At 38.7% G+C, this 26,095-nt stretch overlaps 1 protein-coding gene across 2 annotated transcripts in view; it reads right to left on the bottom strand.

Annotated features, from left to right (window-relative positions):
• erbin (erbb2 interacting protein) overlaps positions 1-26,095 on the bottom strand; it is a 71,078-nt gene that overhangs the window by 25,229 nt on the left and 19,754 nt on the right. For both annotated transcript variants that reach the window (XM_084103987.1, XM_084103988.1), the window contains exons 2-9: positions 12,392-12,599; positions 10,624-10,741; positions 7,551-7,629; positions 7,389-7,478; positions 6,502-6,558; positions 3,035-3,098; positions 2,744-2,818; positions 806-950 (exon numbers count right to left, since the gene is read on the bottom strand). In XM_084103987.1, coding sequence (XP_083960113.1) covers positions 806-950; positions 2,744-2,818; positions 3,035-3,098; positions 6,502-6,558; positions 7,389-7,478; positions 7,551-7,629; positions 10,624-10,741; positions 12,392-12,580 — 817 coding nt within the window. In that variant the 5' untranslated portion in view covers positions 12,581-12,599. The remainder of the gene's footprint in view (positions 1-805; positions 951-2,743; positions 2,819-3,034; positions 3,099-6,501; positions 6,559-7,388; positions 7,479-7,550; positions 7,630-10,623; positions 10,742-12,391; positions 12,600-26,095) is intronic.

The following is a 26,095-nucleotide window of genomic DNA, read 5'->3' as shown; positions in this document are numbered from 1 at the left end:
CTTATTATTTATTTATTCCTGCCATGCTGTAGTAAATGTTTTTTTTTTTTAAATATGCAGTAACAGGGCTGAATGAAAAAAAGTTTCATTTTTAGTAATTAAAATTAGTTGAATAACAACATTAAAAATGGTTTTGGCCATCATGAAACATTACAATTAGACATACAATATCAAAATTATGAAGTTGAATGATTTGAATTGTTGGAGTCAAGAAGGTCAAAGCTCGAAGGTGGAACAGGTCAAATTCACCATTTTAAAGGTGGTGGTTGGGTGACGGACACCTGGTGTGTTTAAAACTAGCTACTTCTCAAGCTTAACTTGGTCTATGGGAGATAATAGTTAAATCTAACTTGCCAGTCTCAAAGAAAACAAAAAGAGTGTACCAGATTGATGAAAAGTGCCATTTAATTAAAAGCCCTTGTAATGAAAGACAAGACCTTGTCTTTTTGTTAATGTCGAGCAGCTCTGTCCAGCTCTAAAGCAGATTTCATTAAGTGTTAAGATGGGAGGTATTATTTCCCAGCGAGCCTCAAGGGCGGTGTGACTTGGCCACTTCACCATGCCTGCTCATTAGTGACTCTCCGACTGGGTCATTCATTAGGTAATGAGATTGCATTACTGTTCTACCCATAATCCTCCCGTTCACTTACACATCTAACCTGTTCATTTGTTACAAAGCAGATTAGAGTTGAGGCTGTTAGAGGACATGATGCTTCACTCGTTTTGACTGATCGCATTTAAGAAAAACGACACCTCAAACAGTAATTATGGAGCTCATCTCTGCATTGTAGTGTGTGGGTCTTACCTATAGACCCTGGCAGCTGCGTCAAACCGTTGTTGGACAGCAGCAGATCCTGCAGGTTTTCACAGCCGGATATCTGCTCTTCAACCATCTCCAAATTGTTTTTGGACACGTCCAGGTAGCAGAGTTGCTTCAGTGCCCCGATCATCTGCGCACACACACAAAACACCTCTCTCTATTACTGAAACAAATGACTGATTTCTGAGAAAAGTTTGTGTGACTGAGCAAAAGCGACAGCCACTCTGCGAGAAGAGCTCCAGAAAAACGAGTGCTGTGGCAAAAATGCATTGATCTCAAATCTCAATTTCAATCAAATATGATGGGTGAAATCAGAGCCATAGCCTTGTGTATACCGCTATAGAGACTAGATGGTTCCTGAGAAGGAAAAAAGGGACAGTGAGGAAGCAGAAACTGATTATTTGAAGAGTTGGAGGAATACAGCTGAGAAAGAGGTCAAGAGAGATGACTGAAGCCAAGCGTGAACTGGGTAAATCCATTTCTCAAGCATGAGGGCAGATTGTGGGCCTGTCCTCCTGCTCCCAAACACACTTCATCTTTCTGTAGCTCCTTTCCAAAAAAACACAAGTGTGAAAGCACTCAGAAATCCATCTAGCCTAGTATAAAATTGTCACCAGCAATGTCGTGTTACCACACATCTGTCTGTCCAGATAGGGGTACCAGGGATAGGGCTGTGTTTTCTAGTGCAGGTCCAGAAGAAAACTAGTGCTTTAGGCCATTTTATTGATAGCAAACCTGGAGAGACAACAGTCAGTTTTGATTTGATGATGACTTAAAGTGAGCATCAATTATATGGCACAGGACACAGGAATCTTGAACTTCAGATGCACTTGGGTGACGACCGATTAGATGCGAACTGCCTAAACTGCAATCAGCGGCTGTGTGTGACTGTGACAAACCCTGCTGTTGATTAATCACCGCGACCATGAGCCGCTCTCCTGGGTGTGGCGTAAGAAGCTTAATCAAAAGCACTAATAACCGGAGAGAAATTGAATTCTGCAAAAAGAGAAACATATGGCCGTTCGGCCTTGCACAAGGGCATGCCGTCAGTAAGCTGGTCTCTCGGGTCAGAGAGGGAGAGAGGTCAGGGTGCCGTCCTCATATCCGGATCATTTGGAGGTCAGACTTGTTCAAAAGGATGTTCGGAAAACTTGTGCAAAACTCATCAGACTAATGCGAATCCTGCCAGCGAGGCCCACAATTACTGTCAGCTTGCTCTCAGCGGCAAGCTAATGCCTTAATCACGACCCGTTTAAAAGGATCTGGCAGTCTGAAGAGAAGACCATCCTGAAGGAATGTTTAGGAAGGAGATTTTCACCAGCTTGAATCATTAAACGAATGATTTACATAGAAATTATCTGCTTTTTTGTTTCATGAATAGTGCTGAAGATAGAGCAATTTAGCACTTTACATTAAACATGAACGCAACAATTTCTGTAAGAATGGTTTAACGAACTGTTTACACAGAAATTTGTTGTTTTCATTTTAAATTAAAAGTTATGTTCTGATCTATTACTCTCTCTTACGGTTATATCTTTCAATGAATCAATGACATTACAAAGTAAATCTATTGCAGGTGTTTTTCATTGCATGTTTTTCAATTTAAAAAAATCTTTCCGTTTTTATCATTTTTAGAAAAAAATTTGGTAGTCAGAGGTGGGGAAAGTTCGAGAACCACTGGTTTAACAAATGATTTTCCACACAAAACATAATCAACAATTTACGCTTGAATACTTTTTACAAATGATTTACACAAAAATGTAACCCTTTTAGCATTATGCACATTCAACTCATGTTTCATGAATGAGGCCAAACGAGTTTATATTTAAATAAAAACAAACAAAACATTTTTATGAGTCATGGTGAACATGGTAAAAAGACAAAGAAAAAGGCAAGAAAACAAAAAATGAATGCAAGACTCACCCCTGGTAAAAACGTCAGCTTATTTCCATCCACCCACAGCTCTCTGATTCCTGTAAGCTGCTCCAACACTTCAGGCTAGACAGAGAGAAGGTAAAACTCAACATCTCATTCTCAGCAAGAGGAAATCTGCCACTAATTTCAATGCCATTAAAGGAGAAAAATGCATATTAGGTGCAATCTAACAGTGAAGGACTCAATGAGCGCATCTGCATCTGCATCTGCCACCCGGCTGCACTGAGAGCTGGAAGGGAAACGCACACGACACCTGAACCACAGGCAGGTGCTACTCACCACTTCAGTGAACTCGTTACTCCCCAGATCCAAGCGCTCCAGCTGTGTGAGCTTATGCATGCTCCTGCAGACACACACACACACACACAGTATTACTAACATTATTAACCATGGATTAAGCACATTTCAGCTTGGTACACAAACATATCTGCGTGATTATCAGTTTTGCAGGACTGGCTGAACTGCAGATGGAGAGCTTGAAGAGAAACATCAGACAGGATGGTGACAACCACAACTCTTCTTGTTAAAGACTGCACACAATGACTCCCCGCAGAAAACAAAGGGCAAAGACATTTAGCGAACAGCTAGTTACTGCTAATCAATTTTTCATTAGCAGTTTCAGAACACAGACTTCAATCCCCAGCCTCACATAAAATCACAAGCAATATAAACTGAATTAAAATAACACTCAAATATATTCTCCAAGATCATGCCTAGAGGTCAAGCTAATGAGTTTAAGGATGTTTCACGGTCATAAATGACAATAAAATATTAAGGCAATGCATCTTTCCTCTACTGTAACTAAAACTATATACATTATTTATCCAAATAAAATATACCTTTTCACTTTTTTTTCTTTACAGATTTTCCACAAATCTAGGTTAATATAAGTCCACAAAAAAAGTAAATAAAAAGCTAAAAAATAAAATATTTTTCGGAAAAATATTTCCGAAACATACGGCGTTACATACATTTTTATGTTTTAGCTTTTCTTGCCACTTATATTGATGGAGATAGTAGAGACAGAACGGAAATGGGAACAGGATTTGGAAATGACATCAGCCAAACCAATTTCTATAACATTTAGCATGATAAGGTCATTATATCATTTCACTTCAGGAAAATGTCTTTCAGTCACATGACAGTGATGTGGGAGTCAATGCAATATATTACTTGCTTATTGGATTTCAATTGGAAGCGCATAATTGTTAACTTTATTTATTTCTCTTTACAAAGTCATTACTATTATCTCTATGTTCTATCAGATATTTTACGGTCACCTTGAATGCTTTACAAATCACTTGAGTATCAGGGAATGATGAAAATCTGACATTACACTTCTAATGCCAATCTTTACAACACATTTCTCCAGGTTCGTTCTCCTCTTCCAAGCTGCTCATGCGATATCAAGATCTGCGTCCAACCGTAAATCAACATCCAACACTTGGGCAGGTGTGCTTCAGGGCAGGGTGTAACCTCTGCTGACGTGACACCAGATCAACAGCCTACAGGCATATTGTATCCGTGGAAAAAGTTAAAGACAAAATAAAACTCAAAATGATTTACGGCACAAGGAATTGTATAATAAATGGTTATAAACTGAAGGCAGGCTTGTAGGAAATTCTGTGTTGAAAGACACACTGGTAGTTGGCCGACTGTAAGAGGGATTCATTCATCCAGGGTTTGGAGGCGTGCAATCAGTCAATCAGCCAAAAAAACTCGCTGACCCCTAATGAGCAAGCCACAGCTCATTAGAATCTCACACACACACGAGAGGACTGCTGAAACAACACAGCCATAAAGATATCCGGCCAAAGTGTAATAATGGTAAATGAGTAAGAGATGCATGTGACGGACAGCTTTCAGTCTGTCTTTGATTACTTGTGTCTTCCTGGTATACTTCTTGATCCAACACAGTTCATGCATTTTACTTCTCCTGATCTGCAACGTGTTTTCATTTTTGAAGAAATTGAAATTCGATTTGCTGTCTGGTTGTTTGAAAAGCTGCTTGGTTTGAAAGTGACTTCTTTGTGACTTGTGCGTCATACATCACTACGCTATTGACAATAGACAATAGACCTTTTTTTTGTCTGCAAAAATGTCACCAAATCACGCTAGTGTGGCCACAGCTTGAGAATAAAATCATAGATTTGATCCATTAGAAAAGTATTAGCACACCTTCTCCACAATGAGCAGCTTCAGTTTAGGAATCATTCATAATTGTGATGCTTTCCTTAGTAAACGCTAGGAAACATGACTCATGAGAGATAAACATTCTTTCTCTCATTTAATATTTGATTAGTAAACCATGAAATTTCTCTTTTGCCATACAAAGGTCAACAGTTTGCTTTCAAATCAGAACAAATTAGGGCTGTCGGTTTAACATGTTAATTGGTTATGGAAAAAATAGCGAGTAAAAATTCATGCATTTAACGCACCCGTCCCACCCCAGATCTAAGTAGTTCATCTTACATTTCATAAAGTTGACTGGTGAAAAACATGAAGCAGAGCAAAAAATAAATAAATTCACTTCATGATGGAGCCTATAGAACACCGTTACAATATGCCCCTAAAATTCAAGATATACTGGCAAAAATGCCCTGTATGAGTTTTAGTCTCATATTTATATCATATGATATAGTTAAGCAATATCACATGAGAGCTGTTTCTGTCCTGAATAGCACATGTGCAAATGTTAAAAATCTATATTGATTTTATAAAACAGTTCAACAAATAAGAAGTTAATATTGTGTTATATTTTAGATACAATAATGTCTGTCTTTGTTAATAAAAATATTACATATAAAGCCACAGGAGAACGATTGTGCGTCTCCGAGAAACACAGCGGTGTTTCTGAATGAATCCGCGTTTTGAGCGAATCAATCGGGTGAACCAATGATTCAATGAGCCATTCATAAAGAAAGCCATTTACTTCTTTCCTGACTGGATCAGCTGTTTGAACCAATCAAATGAATGAATGAATGACTCACTCATTTAGACATTTATTGCCAGTTTTAGTTTCTTATTTAGAGTATTGTTTCATTCAAAAAAAATTCATATTCCATATTAATAAATAAAAAAACACATTAAAGGTATAGTTCACCCAAAAATGAAAATTCTGTCATCACACCCTCATTGCCTAAAGGTTTGTAATGTCTATTTGACGCTTTTCTCATTCAACACTATAATGACTTTAACTTCTCTTTTGCGGTAAAATTATCTTTAAATCGCAACATCGTGTAATAAATGAGATTAAAAATGTATTAAAAATGTTTAAAAACGATTTAACAGCTGATTTATGGTGCTGTAGGTTTTGTGGTTAGTTCATGTGCTCTAAAACAGAGACATTCTGCTCAAGTGGCTTTTGTTTAAAACATTTAGTGCTATAATGAGTTGTTTTGATCTTTGCGGACTAACAGTAACCCGACCACCACACTCGAGACCTGTGTGTTTCAGGACGGAGGAGTCGGAGGCACGGAGATCGCCTCTGTGGCTCTCACACACAAAACCAAACAAACGAGCCCTCACATGATGCAATATTGGCTCCGGAGCCAGAAATGATTATAAAACCTGTCACAGCATGTCACTCCAGAGCCTCTTACGTAAGACTGAACAATATGATGCCGCAGAGACAGAGAAAGAGATGTTTGCCTGTATTTATAATGCGATTATCAGAAGGAGTGCAGAAGCACGGATCATCGTTTTATTATTTTAGTAATTCAAACGAATCCCAGAGCCGCACTTACTTTGGCAACATCTTTAACTGGTTCTCCCGCAGTTCCAGAATCTGCAGTTTGGTTAGTCTGAGGAAACAGAGAAAGTTAATTATATAAACACACATTAATATATTTATAAACTGACATCTACTAAGAGTAATTAATGCTGCTGCAATTTACATATGCATTGCAAACAGAACACTACTGTATTTTGTGACTGCTCGGTTTAAAATCAAAGAACTTGAGGTTTCAAATGTACCGTAAATGTTAAGTAATAAAAAATAAAAAATTTGTAACAATAAATGTAATAGCACCTTTATTCTAAAATCCCCTCGGTCACAAACTTTTGTAAGTACTTTACTATTTTATGTCCCTATGCTGGCATACTGACTAACTACATCCTCAAAATACACTGTGGTCTTTCAGTATGTAGTGGAAGCATGCCGATTGTTGTCCTCAAGTGACCTCAACAGGAACTGAGGGACATACTGCATGTGCCATTTGATGTCTATTTCAGGCTGTGTGTGCAAGATTATATGTCAAAGATACCACTGCACGATCTTTCACAGGAACTGCACTGCATTTTCATAGGAAAGCACCATTTCTGAGCTGTTATATATGATTTAAGCTCCAGGAAATATTAGGACGTGCTTTCTGAGGAAATTTTGCATGTGTCATTTCAATAGATTTACAGCTTGCATAAATCAACAAGCTGGATGATGCTAGTTAAACCTGTTTTGAGTGTGCTTGGAAAACCTATTCAGTGTTTTGTAGAACAGTTTTGTCCATTTTATTTGTTAATGTAGTACATACTTTGGCCAATCTTGAATCTAGATGCTGTCTGATCTGAAACAGGAGACTGGATTATCTTGTTCTCTCCAGGATTGTTTGTGAGTGTGAATCTGTGTGTGTCTGACCTGCCGAAGCTGGCTGGTAGAAACTCTAGGAAGGCATCGTTCAGGTAGAGCTGGGTCAGGCTGAGGAGCTGCGTGAAGCCTTCTGGGAGTCTGTGGAGACACGAGAGCACTTTCGTTACATCACACACACACACACACACTCTCTACTAGCTATATACCCACTTTGATATAGGGTTCACACTCGCTTCAACGATGCTCAGGACTTTACAGTTCTTGATATTTTCAGGGAATTCCTGGATGCCTGAAATTTAAAACAAAGAAAAGAATGAACTTGATTAATAATTGCTGGTTTTATGTTGCTCTTTGTGCCTAGGGTATAAAATTACTTCAAATGAATTTGCATCCGGTTCAGTTACAACATCTCGAATGACTGCATTTTTGTGTGGATGCGGACAGAACACTGTACTAAAATACTCTGATGTGGTGCTGTAGATTCAGAAAACACCACCAACGTCAATGGACCATAAGCTGTCGGGATTAAACACAACAAGAGACTGGTTGCATGAAACAACAAACACATGATGGAAAAATAATTCAGAACGGACTTTCAAATGGCACTATTAACAAATAAAGATCCTGGAAACTTACACTATTACATTTTTTTTTTTTTTATAATTCTATTTCACTGATTTCAACTATTATATCTTTGAGCCCAGAGTTAAAATAAATGTGATGGAATTTGACCTACGCTACCAGGAAAAGTTCGGAATTATTAAAATTTGTAAAAAATATATATATAAAAAAAAGTCTTCTGCTCACCAAGGCTGCATTTATTAGATCAAAATTACAGTAATAATTACATTAATTCTGTGAAATTGCATTAGAAACTTTTTTTTTATTTCTATGTGAATATATGTTAAAATGTAATTTATTCCTGTGATCAAAGTTGAATTTTCAGCATCATTTCTCACATCACATGATCCTTCACAAATCATTCTAATATGATGATCATAGGAATAACTTACATTTCAACATATATTCATATAGAAAGCAGTTATTTTAAACTGTAATAATATTTCTCAATATTACTTTTACTGATCAAATTTTGGATCAACTAAATGCAGCCTCGTTGAGCATAATATAAAAGCTTTTTAAAATGTTGACCAGTATTGTAAAATAAGTTTTTTACAATGATTACTGGTAGTAATCATTTTACAATAATTGTTCAGGGGTTATGAAACTAGAAGTATTATTTGGAATCAGAATTTTAATATGCCGAAATAAACAGCTGCAATTCAAAGAAGTCCCCGTCCCTATTTGTGCCCCACTTAAAAATAATACACACCTGTAATATGTTAAGTAAACATTTCTCAACTAGGTTTTTCTCTAAATGGACTACCAAAGAAAACGCCACCTAATGCTGTTTTTAGAAACAACTCGAGTTCATGCAGCGCTAGAGCTAGACTGCACACTTCCTGTCCTACTAACCACAGGAGCTGGAGTGTGACATCAAAGTTATGTTAAGATATCCTCCAACGCACTCGGATGCAAGCTAAACCCGTGAGAAGAGACAACCACAGGTGGGTCTGCATCAACACACACACACACACACACACGCACACACACACACACACACGCATCAGTGAGCTCTCAGATCTGCACCAGGTGACCCTGCGCTCGCTCTGGTTTACTGTACAGCACTTCTGATGCGTCATTACACCGAGCGGCTATGCTAAAAACAAGCACGTCCAGATTTAGATTTCCTGGAAATGCGGTAAATGTAAGAAATTTGATGAAATTGCCTCAAATCTACCAGCAGCGTCCTCACTGCAATGCCGATGTGCAAAACTAAATATATTCAAAATAATCAGCTAACAGGTCTAAAGGAAACCCTGTAAAACTAGGCTGGTTTCAGTGCAAGACGCACAATAACTCAAGACTTCAGTCTGAATGTGTGTGTGGCTGTAGTGCAAATACAGCAAACAATCTAACAGCTGGAGCACAGCACAAAATCATGCCAATTAAAGCACCAGTGCTAAAAGTAAAAAATAAAAGAAAAAAAAAAATCACCATGAACTACTCAAAATCCCTACTATTAGGATGTGACCACGAATTAAGAAGGTTTTGCCTGAGCCTCGCTGTGCCGGTCTGAGATTGTCACGTCTGTCATTGCTTTATCAGATTCTGCAGCGCACCAGCTGACAGATGAAGTGATGTGTAAACAGAGACTCAGTGATTTCAGTGTGTGTGTGTCTGGCGTTGCGGTCTTCACTTATGCTTAAAAACAGAATAAATTGTTTCCGCAGATTGCCATCAGTTTACAGGATATCAAAGCTAGTGGGTATTTAACTTTCCAAAGCAGAGCAAGAATAAACAGTGTAATAGTGTAAACAATGGCTCTGTTCCAATCCCTAGAGAGACGCGGTCTACATAGGCAGCTACCTTCTTACTAGCGGCGTTTACAAAGGATGAAGAAGTGCAGCAACAGGAGACTGAACCCAGGGGTTTAGCGATGTTAGCATGTTGCTAAGCTATTAGCACAATATTCTCTGTTAACTGTCACACATTTTTCAGCAGAGATCTGATCTTAAATGGATGTAATTCATGAAGGAAAGTTATAGCAGAAGTGAAAGTACTTCAAAGTGTAAAAAAAGTTATAGAAATAAACTGTAAAGCAAATATTCTGAACTAAATATTTGTCATTAAAAAAATAAATAAATAATATATATAAAGCAAAACTTGCAAGAAAAGCAAGGCCATGTTAACCTAGCTATGTTTCAAATTTGAAGTTGATATCACAAAAACTGAACCCACTGAAAGGATTTAAAGCACCGTTTCCATGCTAAAGCAATGTCCAATTTCAACTGGAAGGAATCTTGACTGTTTAAGCTGATCATACCTAAATCATGATGATTACTGAATTATGTAACACCACATGTTTGATGAGCATGAAAAGCGTTCAGCATTTTTACAGTGCTGAATAAGATATATTCATAACTGGCTCTTGTCTTGAATTATACGTCTTGTTTCTGTCTGATAACAACCATCCAATTCTAAAGCAATGAACGACACATGAAAACAAAATGTTAATTTTCTAGGATTCGCCTGGAATCAATGATGAATTCTGTGTTGCAGCGTAAACTGGAGCTTGAAGAGATGAGCTGAATCAGTGTTACTGTAATTACTGAATCAGTGGATGAGGGCTCAGTGAGTCCGTATATCAATCTGCCTCTGATTCTGTTCAGAAGCGTAACTGGACTCCGAGGAGGAGAAAGAAACTGGCCGTTCTGCTTACTGTTCTTGCTGACGTCGAGCTCCCTGAGATTGGTGAGGTTGGCGATGGCCGGTGGCAACACCGTTAGGTCATTGTCCGGTAGACTCAATCGGTAGAGCAAACTGCAGTTGAAAAGTTGCTGTAAAGGATGAGAAATGGAGAGACAGACGTTTGAGAAACATTCCTGGAAAACTTTAAGAAGAATGAAACTTCATTTTAATATTCCAGCTTTTTGCAGAGGAGTTGGATTCATTTAAAATTGATTTTTTGGTGAATTAGTTCTGCATAGGTGAAACAGTCAAAGCCAAATCAGGTTCAAACTTGATCAGATCTTGATGGACCTTCATGTAATCTAATTCCATCCGGTCTAGGGAAAATAACACGTCTGCAACACAAGGCCATTTCTGATGGAGGACAAGAACGACGTGGATAAACACAAAAAATTCAGCCCAGTGGAAACGGTATATATGATAAGTAGAGAAAATCGAATCGCTCCGAGACATCCTGCCAGTGAATATCTCACAATTTGTGTCTATTTCTCACAGTACTGAGTTTATATTTCACAATATATATTTCACAATTCTGAAATTATTCTCGGAATTGCGAGTTTGTAACACATGCCAATTTCATAACATTTTGACGAATTGATGATTGCTGAAAAAAAATTATCACCGATTTTAAACCATTTCAGATCAAATATGTAAATATTTCAATATATTTATATAGAATACAATCAAAAGGCAAAAAATTGCCCATTTACAAGTAACACGAGTTAGGTAATCAGATTACTTTTTCATGTGAATTGTAAAGTAAAATCACTTTCACATTTACAACAAAACATCTGATTTTCTTTATCAAACAAGTAACGCAAGTTACTTTGTTTTCCCGTTTACTGACTGACAGCTCTCCTGTCCACATGTTGAGAGAAATCGTGAGTAAGCGCAGAGGTGTTGTGTGTGCGCTGTGTGTGTGAACGATGGATAGTGTAGCTCTAAACTAAATGTGAGCACTCATTTACTCAAGAACAGATTCAGTATTCCTCGAAATGAATAAAAACAGTGAAATGCAAACTCAGAATATTACTCAAACCTGCTATAATTAAATAATGATAAATCACACAAATATACTTTATGTATTTAATCTCACTTTATTAACCAATGTCTTTGCGGCAGAACTTTGATGATCCAATTCAACCATTAGGATAAGCAAAACTGACTTTAGTTAAACATCACATTTGTGTTTCAGTGTTGGTTTTTATTACTGATGTGAGAGTGTTGAACTTTCCCCCCTGCGCCCTGTTCTTCTGCGATCCAGAACGGCAGCGCAGCTGAAGGGTTTCTCTGAGTTGCGCCCTCTACTGTACAGACGTGAATTTGCATTTCCTTATTCTTTTCACTTTTGGTGTGAAGGGGCCTTTACATTTGCCAAAAATAGAACATTTTATTAAAAACAAACAAGCCCAGCCCAGATGAGAAAAAATAATGCAACATTACTTTTCATAAAAAGTAAATAAGTAATGCAATTAGTAACTTTTTTCGGAAGTAACACAATATTGCAATGCATTACTTTTAAAATCAACTTTCCCCCAATACTGCTGCCAACTAACAAAAAAAGGTCACGTTTCACCACCTAAGCACTAAACAAGCTTTTTGTAGACATGCAGTGCAAGCGTGTGAATGGTGCGAGTGCAAGCGTGTGAATGGTGCGAGTGCAAGCGTGTGAATGGTGCGAGTGCAAGCGTGTGAATGGTGCGAGTGCAAGCGTGTGAATGGTGCGAGTGCACTCGTACTTTGGGCAGCTCCTCGATCTGGTTGGCGTCGAGGTAGAGCTCCTCCAGGGTTTTCTCGAAGCCGAAGATCTCCTTGGGCACCTGCTCCAGGCTGCAGTGAGAGTAGTCCAGCGAGGTGACGGTCTCCTCCTCGCCCCGCAGGCAGCGGCACGGCACCAGCCGCACAAACAGACTCCGCTTGCTGCTCATCCTCACGACAGCTCAGGCACTGCAGGCGAGCAGGAGAACAAGATCAGCATCTCATCAACGTTAATTATTCAAGGAAATGAACACTGGGATACGCGATAGTGCTGCCAAAACAGCTTGGTTTACAGCTTAGTTACACAAGGAATCAGCTTTTTAAGATTCCTAATTGATTTTGAGTAGGTATTGTTTACATCACTTGTTTAATTTTAATTTTAAATTATTTAAAACACACGTGTCATTTTAGACAGTTTTAGTTGTTTTCTTTTGGCAAAAATGTGCTTTCATTTTCATCATTAAATTTCAAATTCATTTTTCTACAAAACAACATTTTCATTGACTGTAATGTGTCATATAAAGATCAAAACAAATTTTGAAAAATGTATCAACATGATTTTATGTTTGATATATCAACAAACAATTCAGTGTGAAACATGTCTGCTTATGTGCGTTGTTGCATCAACATTCACAACGTGAGCTATAGGTTATGATCAAAGCTGAATTTTACATTTTCTTTTTTCTAAAAACATTGCTAGTGCATTACTAGAAATTAAACTAAAATCTGCCAATCATCATCATGATGCATTTCTTGACCCATTTTTGGCAGTTTGCTGTTGAAGGGTTTTTTGATTTTGCCAATGAACAAATGAATGTTTCCTTCAGTAATTTTGTTGGCGAGATTAACACTCTTTTAGGCATAAACATACTGCGAATAAAGCCGACAATTACTCAATCTACAATAGCACTGGGAGGAGCACATTAACATTCATTAAAACCTTTATATTCACGGTTGGCCTGAAAAACAGCATCATTATACATGTCCTTTCATTCTGTTGAAATGGAAAAAAGTCCTCGGTATGGCATCAGAAAGGGCGGCCCAAGGTTTGCTCATGAATTGACAGAGGTTTTCACGAGGTGCTGCTCTATTTATCCAAACCCAGTGGCAACAACAATTGCCTGCTGTACACACAAGCATTCTCTGGTGTTGTTTGTGTGTGGACCGTCATGAAGAGCCCTTCAATCTGCATTTAAATGAGGCGCCACAGCTAATGCTATTCAGAAGTATGAGTGATCTGAAATCGGCTGACAGAAATCAGCTGAAAACTATCAAAAACGCTTGTCGTCATAAAACCAGGGCCACTGAAACTCAGTTCTGCACCTTTCACAGGACGTCAGTCGCCACTGACTTTAAAGTCAAGGTGAGTTGTTGGTCAACAATGTATTTAACTTTGTGAATCTGACACAGGATATTCAACAAGAAAAATGCAGTATTGAACTTTTATCAAAAGCAGCTGGATCAGGAACAAAGGCCGACTGAATGAAAGTCACTCCAGCAATGGCTGAAAGTCTCTTTGGCGGCTGGTTAGTGGTTCACATTATGCAATAGGCCACATCACATCAGCGTCACAGGAAAGGTGATTCACAGAACAGTCACTACACTTGAAGGAAAGATTACAAAGAAAAATCTTTCTTTCTAGGAATAACATCCATAAAAAAGTTAATCAAAGAGTGAAATCAAAGAGTGTTGACTCTGTACATAGTACGAAACACAGTCTGATGCTCAGGCAATAATAAATGATCATTTTTTTACATTAAATATATTACATTGATGCATTACTTTTTAATAAGCTTCATTACGTGAAAAACAGCTTAAAAAAACAGAAATGTTTAATAAATATTTACTAATAATTTTATAAGATAAGAATTTTAATACAAATGTAATACGATTTTATAATAATAACTTGTTTATAATTAATTTATAATAAATAAAATAAAAATACTACTACTAGTAATAAGTTAAAATAACAAATAACATTATTATTGTATATTATTACTACTACAACAATTTATAATACTAACTATACTCCTAATACATATGTTTTTATTTCCGTAGCCTAATAGGGATGAAGATATTTCAGAAACAGAAAGTAAACAATTACAGTCTGTTCTGAATATATCAGTTGCTGGACAGTTGAATATAAAAATAACCTGTGTCTCCATCATAAAACGGCAGATAATCAACAGAATCAGTTCATCCCCTGCAATCTTCTGGTAAGAGGCCCAGATCTTTGACCGCTAAGCTACACTGCACCAGACAATAGAAGCAGTTGTTTCGGTCATTAGATATTAAACACACTTGATACAGTAATACACTAGTCAAGGTCAGGCATACATGGGTAATGTTTGATGAAAATGACAGGTCAATACTTCTGGATAATGAATGAAGAGATTGGTGATCATCACATTGTATGAATCATTTATGGAAAGTAAAAGCACAGGCCTCGAGCCTCGTTCCTCTTGGAGCAGGTCCAGGCGCACCATTGTGTTTCCACACACACACTGTGTGGTGATTACATGGAGTCCTGCGGTATTGTGACAGGGCGTCTAGAGTGTCTGCTTTTAGACATGGATTTCAGCGCGAGCAGTACAGGAGGACAAACAAGCCCTCTCCGCCTCTGGCTGCACTGCAGCGCGTCTCGTGAGAGAGATTTCCGTTTCCAACCAGTTGTTACGTGTGCTGTTTCGAGGCCATGTGATGAAGCTGATGAGGAAGAGGAGCGGGATTACATCACAGACACAGGAATGCGGCTGCATCAATGAGATCCTTGTGGAGGAGTGTGGAGAATGTGACCTTTCTCCTCCTCCTCGGACGGGCGCAGCACATCTTCATCACGTGTGCAGAAGTGTTTGGACCGAGGGCATCCAAACAATCACTCCTTCACTGTGGGCACGCCCTCCGATGGGGGGGGACAAACGGGTCTGTTGTCCCGGGCCCAGAACTGGGCCCTCATTAAATTATGGAATAATGTATTTATTTATTTTTTAATAGGCCTATTTGTGGAAAAAATATGTAATATTTGAGTTACATAAAAGCTTTTTATTTGTTTTCTTCCTAATTGTCCTTGAAATAGTGGTCAAGATTTCTTTATAATACATGAAAAAAAAAAAATGAATTTGAGCAGGTATGGGTCAATGAAAAATAAAGAGTTTAAGATGAAGCAAAGTAAAAATCTTTTAAAAATCTAGTTTAAAACTTGTGTGCACTCTTGGTCTTCAAGTTGGCTTTGAAAAACTACTACTTGCATGATATTTTACTGCCTGAACTAACCTTGCCTGGTCACATTATCTGATATTTTAAGAGGACTTCCTAAACCTTCACACACAGTTGTGAGTCTGCGGAGTCGCCCTCTCTGTGATATTTCCTGTTTGTATTTTTGTACCACACTTTTCATATGTAAACCGCTCCTGATGAACAGAATAAAGATCACACAGTCTGCATGCAAATCCTTCCCAGCAAACACACGACGCACCAGTTTCATAATTGGTAGTTTTTGGTAATTTCATGATTTATGGATTAACAACTTAACTACGACACTGCATGCTCGTAATTTATTTCGCATTTTATTTATAAAGAAGTGATATCCAGCACGTGGGCTATAGATTTACAGTGCTTTTGATGTTGTATTTTGGCATTTTCAAGCTCAATATCCCCTTACTGTTGGCAAAGAAACGATGGAAAAGAACAGCAGGAACTTTCTGCAAGAAATCTCCTTGCGGTTCAACAGAAACAGCACTTTCTGGAGTGCAAATGTGTAAGACTAGTGAAACCCTTGGTAAGGCTTCTTAAGGTCATGACAGCCACAGCCGTTCAACTTTCACAATTACTGAGTGTGGCTGTTGCGGAAAGTTTGTGCAGAGAGTGATAGCGAATGAGAACACGCTGCTCTCCAGAGGCCTCCTCTTATCAGGCATAATAAACACGCGGCGGGTGACGTCCACTAGCGGAGGGAAATACTGATGCAATCAGCGTAGCTGACGAGAAGACGACCCGTCGTCCACAGTGTGTGTAAGAGCTACAGGGAGGGTGAGGACCACGAGCAGTCGAGAAGAGCTGAGTGACTGCACATCCGCTACTGCGCATTTCTCTTACAAATTGCAATTTTTTGCTCTCTTCATTCTAGGCATTTACTCTCCTGAGGTTTAAACGCAGGCATGCATAATTTAGCAATTTGTAGTGCATGGGAAAATATGGTTTTACGTCCTATTGGCGCTGATGGCGTCATGTGACGCGTGCCATGCGATACATCCCTCGGAGAGGATGAGGACGTCTCTAAGGAGCAATGCAGCTCACCAAGCCGATGGTAATGAACACCACATGGCCTCTACACGCAGCACAACACTAAACACATTGAAGGAGGAGCCTGAGTCAAATCTAGAGACCAGGATACCAGAGATCCAGGGCTAACTAGCAACTAGAGATCAACCAGTATTACCTTTTTATGACCATTAGCAATGCGGATAAGACCCCCTGTGGCGAAAGATTTTGATGTTGTCTAAGTGGAGTTTTTAATGATCTTTAAGACAAACCAAGTGCAAATTCATCAGTCAACACCATTGATGAGTTTTTTCCTCCCTAAAACTGAAGTGAACCAAAGACAGTCTAAAAATACGCTTCGAAACCGTCACGAACATGTTTTTCTCATGGCTTTCTATGATGTTCAAAGCGTCTCTAAAGACACTGATACAGAAGGCAGCGGTCTGACTCCGAGATGGCCAACGGGAATATGTTTTGTGTAACATTAGCATTAGCATTATTAGCCGTTTAATAAGGCTTTTCAGAACAAGTATCATTCTGATACATCGACTTGTAGACAAGTCTGTATAATTCACTCTTCCTCTTCAGAATCAGTTTCTGGTTCAATCTTCAAACTTATTTGGCTGATTCAAACCAATATTTCCACTTGGCATTGTGTAGCGTTTACAACAGTTGAGCGAATGGATCAGGTAGAGCTGGTGTGAGTGAGTGGAGGCGGGGATAATTTGCATATTCATGGTTTCTGTATATTAAATGAAGCAAGGGCACATTTTCTCAAAACATGTCACATACTCAGTCTACAAAAACACAGGCATTATGAATATTTGATTAATTACTACAATTGTAGCTATTTATGCTTCATATGTTCAGGCAAAGTGGTTTTGCAAAATGAATAGTGGCAAATTAATTTTAATCTTAGTTTTGGGTTGTATAATTGTTAAGCTACACATTTAAAAAGTGTATTCAATTTTTTTTAAATTTACACATTTAAGTTATTAAAATAGTGAATATTGTTTATTGGTGCTGTTTTAGAGTCCTATCAAGGCCCTATAATTCCTGCGATGTGGAAAATGCAGACGGAATCACAGAATACAGTCATAAAAATAGAATTTAACACGAATGTCACTGAATTTGGCTAATTTTGGATGAATAAATCAATAGTAGGGATGTGCAATTAATCAAATAGGAATATGAACCATCTTCTGTGAATATTAATGCCCCTCTAAAAATGAAACCCGTAAACCTCTGCTGTGCAGCACTTTGTTTGGCACACAATAACAGGAATTGTTAGGCTAATTGTCAGTTGATTACATTTTAAAAGATTAAATCATTAATGTTTTATGGCTTTCTTTGATTAACGTTTTCTTTGATGAACGTTTTTGATCAATTTGTATCAAATCATATCTTATATCTAGAAACATTAAAACAGACAACACAGAATTTCTGGAAAAAAATAAAATAATTTCGTATTATTGTATTACTAATTACTAATTCAATTATCATTATGAATTCAATTGATTAGACATGCTTTATGATTGTTAAAATTCAAAACGTAATCCAGTACAATTAAAATGAAAAAACAAAACAAAAAAACAAACAAGAATTTGAGAAAAAGTTAAAAAACGGATCTTACAGGAGATATTATTGTCAGAGGTAATGTTCAAGAGCCAGTGAGTGAGCTGTACCCGATCATGGGTCTCTCTCCATCCGCACAGCTCATGAACAGCCTAGCAACTGCACAGCAACAGGTTAAAAAACACTCAGAAATGCAAGTGCACAGCAGCGCCCTGGCAACAGCAGCGCCCTGGCAACCAACCACAACACTCCAGCATAGCGACGGAAAGTTTTACAAGCACCAAAACTGTAAAAATCTAGTTAGAAACTATTCCTCTCACGTATCGTAACTGTGCATGTTGGCGCATCCAAATGTGTGTGTGTGTCTGTGTGTGTATGAGGGGCAGGGAAGGGGCAAGAGAGATTTGCCTACTGGCACAACTGTCACATCAAACAGACCTCCCACAATCTGTCCTCCCTCTTTTGTGCCCGTGCACACGGCTCTCTTTATCCGAAAAAACGCCAGCCCATCGGGAAGCCTTTAACCCTTCGGGTCACCGCCATTGCCATGGTTACAGTGGGAGTATGGTGGGGAGAAAACAGTGGACACTGTGACAGACACCGCAGCACTGCTACACAACGACAGCGCCTCAAGGTTACCGGGATCATGTGGCAGAAAAACAGGACGGAAATGTTCCAGAGAAAACACCTGTGGGGTAAAACTCACACCTAGAGAACCGTGGAGGAGGAGGAAGCCCTTCACACGCATGCTGGCACTGTAAAGCCCAGCCCACTGTTCTGGGGATGGTTTTCACGGATCACTTACCACTGGATTTCTGTGTAAGACAGCACAGGCTTATAGTTGAAAAACAACGTGACTTGAGAAGCTTCTTTACGGGATTCTTTAATCCTGCTTTAAAGGAAAAGTGCTTCAAAACTGTTCAACGTTGCTCTTTCGCATTAATCTAGAGCAGCAACAAATAATTAATATAGTCAATAATAATAATAATGATAATTTAAAAATTCTTTATTGAATAGTTGGATGCGAAAAACTTGGGAAAACGGTGGGAAAAGTGCACGGCGCAATTTACTAAAAGTGGTCATTTCAGAAGCTAATACGTAGTTTTGTGTGGTTACCCTGTCGGATAGGCTTATGTTTACAGGAAACAGACATTAGGCCATCCTTAAAAATATTCTTGTTTGCCGTAACCCGACCGACCCTGTCAATTTAGCACCGACCCAATTATTTATTTATTTTCCCTTTTAGTCCGACCGACTTGCCGGTTGTAAACTTGCGTTAAGACCGACCGATTTTTTTTTAACTCTTTAAACAACTAATACAAATGCAATAAAATAATATTAGTTATTAAGTATCGTGAATATAAATTGCCTAGACCTACATACAAACATAAGCTACGTTCTTTCTTTTAAATAAAAACCCGTGGCGCGTCATCTATGATTATGTTTACACCATTGGTTAACGCATGTCACACTACGGCCTGTAGTTCGCTTCGTTTCATTCACTGTCAATGGTTCGCGCTTGGTAATGATGGCTGCGGCTTTACTCTAAAGATTATTTCATTTTTATATGTTGTTGAATATGGTTTATTAAAAAATAAACATGTGAGAGCGTGTTATAGGCTATATGTCATGTTATTGTCAGATATGACGACGCTACTGCAACACGTATCGCCGCAGACGAGAAGCTGAGCATCAACGTGCTATCGCAAATCAAAGTGAAAGTAAGTCGCAGACGCTTAACACACAATCATCTTCATTAAATGTAAAGAAACAAAATGATCTTACCAGGGCTGTTTCCGCTTTCTCTTATTGCGGGCTTTGATTCAGAAATTTTAGCTGATGATCAATAAAATAATGCGTCTCATAACTGTTGCTTTCTGTGACGTGCACTCCATTAAATCTGCATATAGCGGGAATTGAAGATCGGATTTATATCCGCAAAAAACACACACATTTAGCCTATGTAACCAGGTGTAAATGGAATCGTTTTGATAAATCAGATTGCAATCCGATCTGAGAAAACGCATTGGCCTGGTGTAAACAGCCCCTAGACATCGGTGAAAAATATCCCCCCCCCCCCCGATTTTTTTTTTTTATAAAAAAAATATACTTTTTTATATTATTTTTTTATATATAAAAAAATAAATGCCTACCGACCCTTTTTTTCTTTTTTTTTGCTGTTACTGCAAACCAAAATATTTTTAAGGATGGCCTTACTAAAACAAGTTACTGTGTGAACTATGAAACTGTGTTGCCATACACTGTCACAATACACTGGTATTGACAATAACCATCATATTTAAAAAAAGGAAATATTATGTTAATACTACACATAATAATATGGTAAATAATCCAGCAGCAGAGGCTGACACCCCATTTTATGACGACTATATTTTGGAAAGAAATCTGTGTACAAAATCAAGTGCACGGAGAAAAGTGTCCGTGTGTGAGTTCAGGATTGTGTGTAATAGATCTGCAGGAAGTTCTGATCAAAAGTAAGGTCTTTTCGCACAGTTTCGGTTCCCTACACTCACATTTTGAATGATTAACTGGCTAAAAAAAGATTAAACACAAAATTGACAAAGATAAAGATGAATTTGACTGATAACATTTAAAGATTTCTCAATAATATTGCTGTCGTCACTTCTTTTAGCCATGATAACTGTGTAGTCAACATTTGATATGGCGACAGCCCTATTTCCTCAGTGTCTTGTAAGTGACAGGGTCAAGTGTGAATATGCAAAAGAGTTTTTTCTGTTCCTCAAACAAAATTGTATGACTTTGTATACGGAATAAAAAATTGCTGCAGAAACTAATTTTACTCAGAAATAGTAAGTAAATATAGTAAATATCAATTAATTACCAAGAAATGGCAAGTAACACACTGAATTAAGTGTGATTTTTTAAAAATATATTTCTTTGAATAAACATTTTTCTAATTAAACAGCATGAAAAAGTGCACCAGGGACTTTCAGCCTGTAGTTTGGAACGACATAATTGAGTGAGTTTTTGGTTTTTGGTGAGATTTCAGCAAGGCTCTGATGAAGAAGATCAAGGCTGTGAATCAGTGGCTCCGGGGCTCTTGTGGGAACTCACTGACCCATTTCCCGCAGCTATGTGGACCGGCTCTGATGACCAATTAAACAATGGTCACATTTTAAATACAACAGGGCTCTGCTGGCCTGCACCCTTCCCCCAGTCTGCGGTTATCGAGACTCTCTGCTCACAACAGGAAGAGCTCGTCTGCAGCGTCTCTGATGCAAAGCACTGTTGCCATCTCCGAGCCTGCGTAATGCTAACCAGAGCACTCGCGTCGCCAAGAAACGGCCCCCGCTAATATGTGCTAGCCTGTTTGCGGGTGCTGCTGACGTATACAGTTCTCAGTTCCTGACTGGGAGAAGGAAACGTTTTCAGATCCTGTCGCAGATCGTGTCAGATCCGACTGAAATGTACGGTTTCTGACAAGGCTGGAGATATTTATAGGCGAGCTGGATTTGGGTAACACTTCAGCACGGAGCGTTTTGATCCAAACCGAGCTCGCCGGAGGAATGCTGGGGCGATGCATCTGAAAATTAGGCCACGTTTGGAGGGAACAGAAAAGGCCAGGGAGAAAGTGAGAGAGAGAGAAACAGAAAACATCAAGCAAAACCCTGAGAATATGCAGTCTGGAGGGAAGAACTGAAAATAACAGGGTGGCTGCGCGTGAGCTGATGATCTGAAGTTTAGTTACAGCTCTCTGGGAAATCTATATCACTTGGCACAAGTAATGTAGGGCAAGTTCTGCTTGAATACGGTAATACTGCAGGAAAGATTATTTGACTCAATACAAGGAAGTCAGCATGGAAAGTCCTGCTCTTGGGGGTTTCAATCAAGAGCATTAATAACTGGACTTTTTAAGGAAAAAGCAAAAATGACATTATGAGTGTAAAGTTGAAAATATAACCTTCAAAACAGAATCGCGTCAGAGCGGTTGAACAGATGTCAATCAGGTCAATGCAGAAGTAACCAAAGCCACCCGTGTTTTCTAACCATGTGTTTCCTGATATTCAAATCTAGTGATTTAAAGAGATGGTTCACCCAAAAATGAAAGCTCCGTCATCATTTACTCGCCCTCATGTTGTTCCAAACCTGTATGAGTGTCTTTGTTCTGTTGAACACAAAGGAAGATATTTTGAAGAAAGTTTGTAACCAGGCCGCTTTGGGGCACCATTGACTTCCATAGTAGAAAAACTAAAAAAAATACTATGGAAGAACTGTTCAGTTTCCCACATTCTTCTAAATATCTTTGTGTTCAGCAGAACAAAGACACTCATACAGGTTTGGAACAAATTGAGGGTGAGTAAACGATGACAGAACTTTAATTTTTGGGTGAACGAACCCTTTCAGAATTTCTCTTTTTGTGTTCTACGAATTTACAATTTTAGTTTTTTTTTTTAAATAATTTTTTTTGTCTGAACTACTCCTTTAAAAAAGCATTTAGCAAGTTGCTTTGTAATGCAGGAGCAGTGCTGTAATCATGTTGTACTGATCTGGCCTGTTCTTGGGCCAGCTCAAACATGTGTCTGGGCGTAAGCAGGGGTCAGGTGTCCAGTTCGCCGGTGAGGTGCGTGTGTGTGTGTCCAGCTCAGAGGTGAGAGGTTGTGTGTGAGCAGCAGGAAGGCTGGGTGTGCGTTTCATTCAGCCTCTCGTTGACAAGCACATCTCCCCGACACCGCAGGGGCTCAGGCCACTCAATGATCCAGCACAAGAGATCGCTTTAGAGACACAAACTTACAAGTAGGAAGATCTCTGACAGATGCAATGTGGATTCCTTAGTACAAACATTAACTTGGGAAAGGGTGAAGCCAGGACATAAAAGAGGTGAAAAAACACTGGTATCGGTGACAAAAGCAGCATAACCGGTTTGTCCAGTTCTGCTCCACTGTTTTGGTTTTGGTTCTCACCGTTCTGCACAATGCGCAGTGGTCTTGCAGCGGTAAGGCAAACAAAACCGCTATTGTGCTGGCGGATCTGCTCTGAGCGAAGGGCGGGTAATCTGACCTCGCTGCATGTGCTGTGCCTGTGCCGCATCAGCTTCAATGCAGACGTGTTGTGTATGGAGACCGTGAGAGGGACCTTTGCACTTGTCCGTTCACTTTCTGGCTGTTTAATTCCTTTAAGACAACTGCATTTGAAAGCAAAAACTGCTTTTGAAGAGAGCGATATCTAGTGCTGATAGCCATTTTTGGCACGTCTTTTGACATTGTAGTCATAATCCAAAGTCTGTACTCTTCTGCCAGCAATGCATACCCAGGAAATGACACTAAAACTAGGTTACCTATTTTCAAAGGTTATTGCTAGTACATTTTGCTAGACAAGTACAAAAAAGTAGCTACAGTGATTCACCATGCTTAAAACATTGTTACACTCTTAAAAATGAAGATTTTGCACAGCAGAGCCACTGAAGAACCATTTTGGTTTCCACAAAGAAGCTTTCAGTTAACGCTGGAACTAATGATTATTTTTTCGATTAATCAAATAATCAAACTCATATTTCTGTCCTGTTAATGTACAGCTTATTTTCTGAATGGTTGATTTATCCTTTGGTTAACTTACCAATAAATAACCATAACTAACATATGAACTTTGACCTAACGATACTAATGACAAAAGATAAGGTTTATGCAGTGTAGGCCTAATAAAGTTGTTTAACCTAGAAAAGTTGTTTACTATGGCTGTGAATGCAGCCACTTTTGGGGATTTACAGCAGCAATTGCTTATAAGTGTGAATCCTGAAATGATTTGTTCAGGCAGGAGATTAAAGTAGCAGCTTGAATATGTTCATTCAGCTGTAAGATCAAACAGCTGAAGTCACAACCGCACATTCTTATCAACGCTAGCGGTAACCCTAGCGAAGAGTCAAACGTGGCGTCCAGAAAACAGTGGCGGTTTTAAACGATTGACAGCGCGTTATTAAATAAATGAGTAAAATCGAGATGCGAGTTCATTAGATGTTTCAACTAACCAACAACAGCATTAAATGCTTTGTTAGTGGTTGTAGCGAGTAAGTTTGAGCCGCGGGTCTTGCACACACGACAGCTTGTAAAAAAGTGAATGCTGTGTGAACGCAGCCGTATTAAGCACAAAATATTGGACTGGCAACCGTTTTAGTGCCGTGTAAAAATCCACTTTAATAGTCCAAACACTTGTGCTGCAGTCTCGTTGTTTTGAGGTACGCCATTTCAGTTTTACAGAGCACCATTTTATTTGGTCTCGTTTTAAAAACTCCTTTGAGTCGCAGGTTCTTTAAGAACTCAATGAAGAATTCTTAAAAAGAACCATTTTTTCCTTTGTTTGAAGAACATTTATAGAACCTTTTTCCACTATAAAGAACCTTTCTGTGGAATGGAAGGATTCCATGGATGTTAAAGGCTCTTCATGAAACCACAGATGCCAATAAAGAACCTTGATTATTAAGAGCGTAGACAACAGCAACATGAGAAGACATCAATGTTCAATAAATGATTAAATTAATTTATTAACAGCCATCACAAGCAGCTCTTCAGCTGAGTGATATAGTCCATTAGCCTAACTGTACTTTATTTACATTTGCAAAGCAACAAATTATATATGGTCACAGGTATTATATCGGTTATTTTCCATGGCTTCAAAGACTAAATAAATTAAGATTTTGAACTCTTTCATAGTTAAGCAAAAAGATATGAGAGAATGCTTTATATTGGGAATATAAGGCCACAGCTAAATGTAGTTATTAGGCACAGTGGAGAATAAACCTCATCGTTCTCTCTGTGCCTGGCCAGATCAGGACGCCCAGGGGTGAGTCAAAAGACAGAAATATGAGCTTGAGAAGACAGCAAATCACCACAAGCCTCCCTCTGTCTCGAGCCCTAAATGTCATATGGAGTTTCAGTTACATCCACACCAGACACATCTAAGAGCTGGATGCAAACAGATCAAGGGATCAGTGTTTAATTCAATCCAATTAAACACACTGAACTAAAGAGTGAAGTCAAATGGACTTTTACTCAAAGCAACAGCTCAAGTGTATAATTGCCAAATATTCTTCAAATCTTCAAAATCTCCAGCTCAAGGCAGGCCGTGCTCGCACGACGCTGTGAGGAAGAACATCATCCCCCTTCCTGTGAGTAAAAACTGCTGCTGAACACCTCTGCCAGAGCTGCAGAGGGAACGCAGCATGAGCTCATTAAAAAGTCCTGCGCTTGCATTTAGCGGCAGATATCTGACCATTATTCCACACGACCTTATCAATTATGAGTGAGCTGCTGTTTTTAGACGTGCAATCCGCTCACCTCGCTCTGAAACACACTCGGGCAGGGAAACGGAGCCAAAGGAAGCCAGCATTAAACCGGCGTCAGCTGCTGAGCTTTTAATTAAATATGAGATTAGCTGAAAATGTGGAAAAACACTGAAAAGCAAATGCCTCTGGGTCCTGTTCATACGGCACCAGGAGCTTCGTGTTTCAGTGGCAGTGTGAAGAGCCAGTAATGGGGAGTCAAGGAGCTTGTTATGATGACGACCCCAGTGGAGTTGAAGACCCCAGAGTATGTGAAACACACGTCAACTCAGTGTATTTGATTTGCTCACAGTTGTGCCGTTGGTGCTTGGCAAGTGTTACTTTCACACTGATTTCAGTTTCACATGTGCCACAGAGATGCACACAAATAACAGACTTCACTTCTAAGGTCACTACTATTCCAAAGTTAGTCTATATAACTAATATATAGCTAATATATAGTCTATATAACTAATATAAATTCTTTCAAAAACATTTAAAAATCTTACCAACCTCAAACATTTGTGTATATACAAACGCACACATGTCAGAGTGA

This window comes from Abramis brama, assembly GCF_963993115.1.
Source record: "Abramis brama genome assembly, chromosome: 25".
NCBI classification, from domain to species: domain Eukaryota; kingdom Metazoa; phylum Chordata; class Actinopteri; order Cypriniformes; family Leuciscidae; genus Abramis; species Abramis brama.
This window is presented reverse-complemented; position numbering and strand designations above follow the sequence as displayed.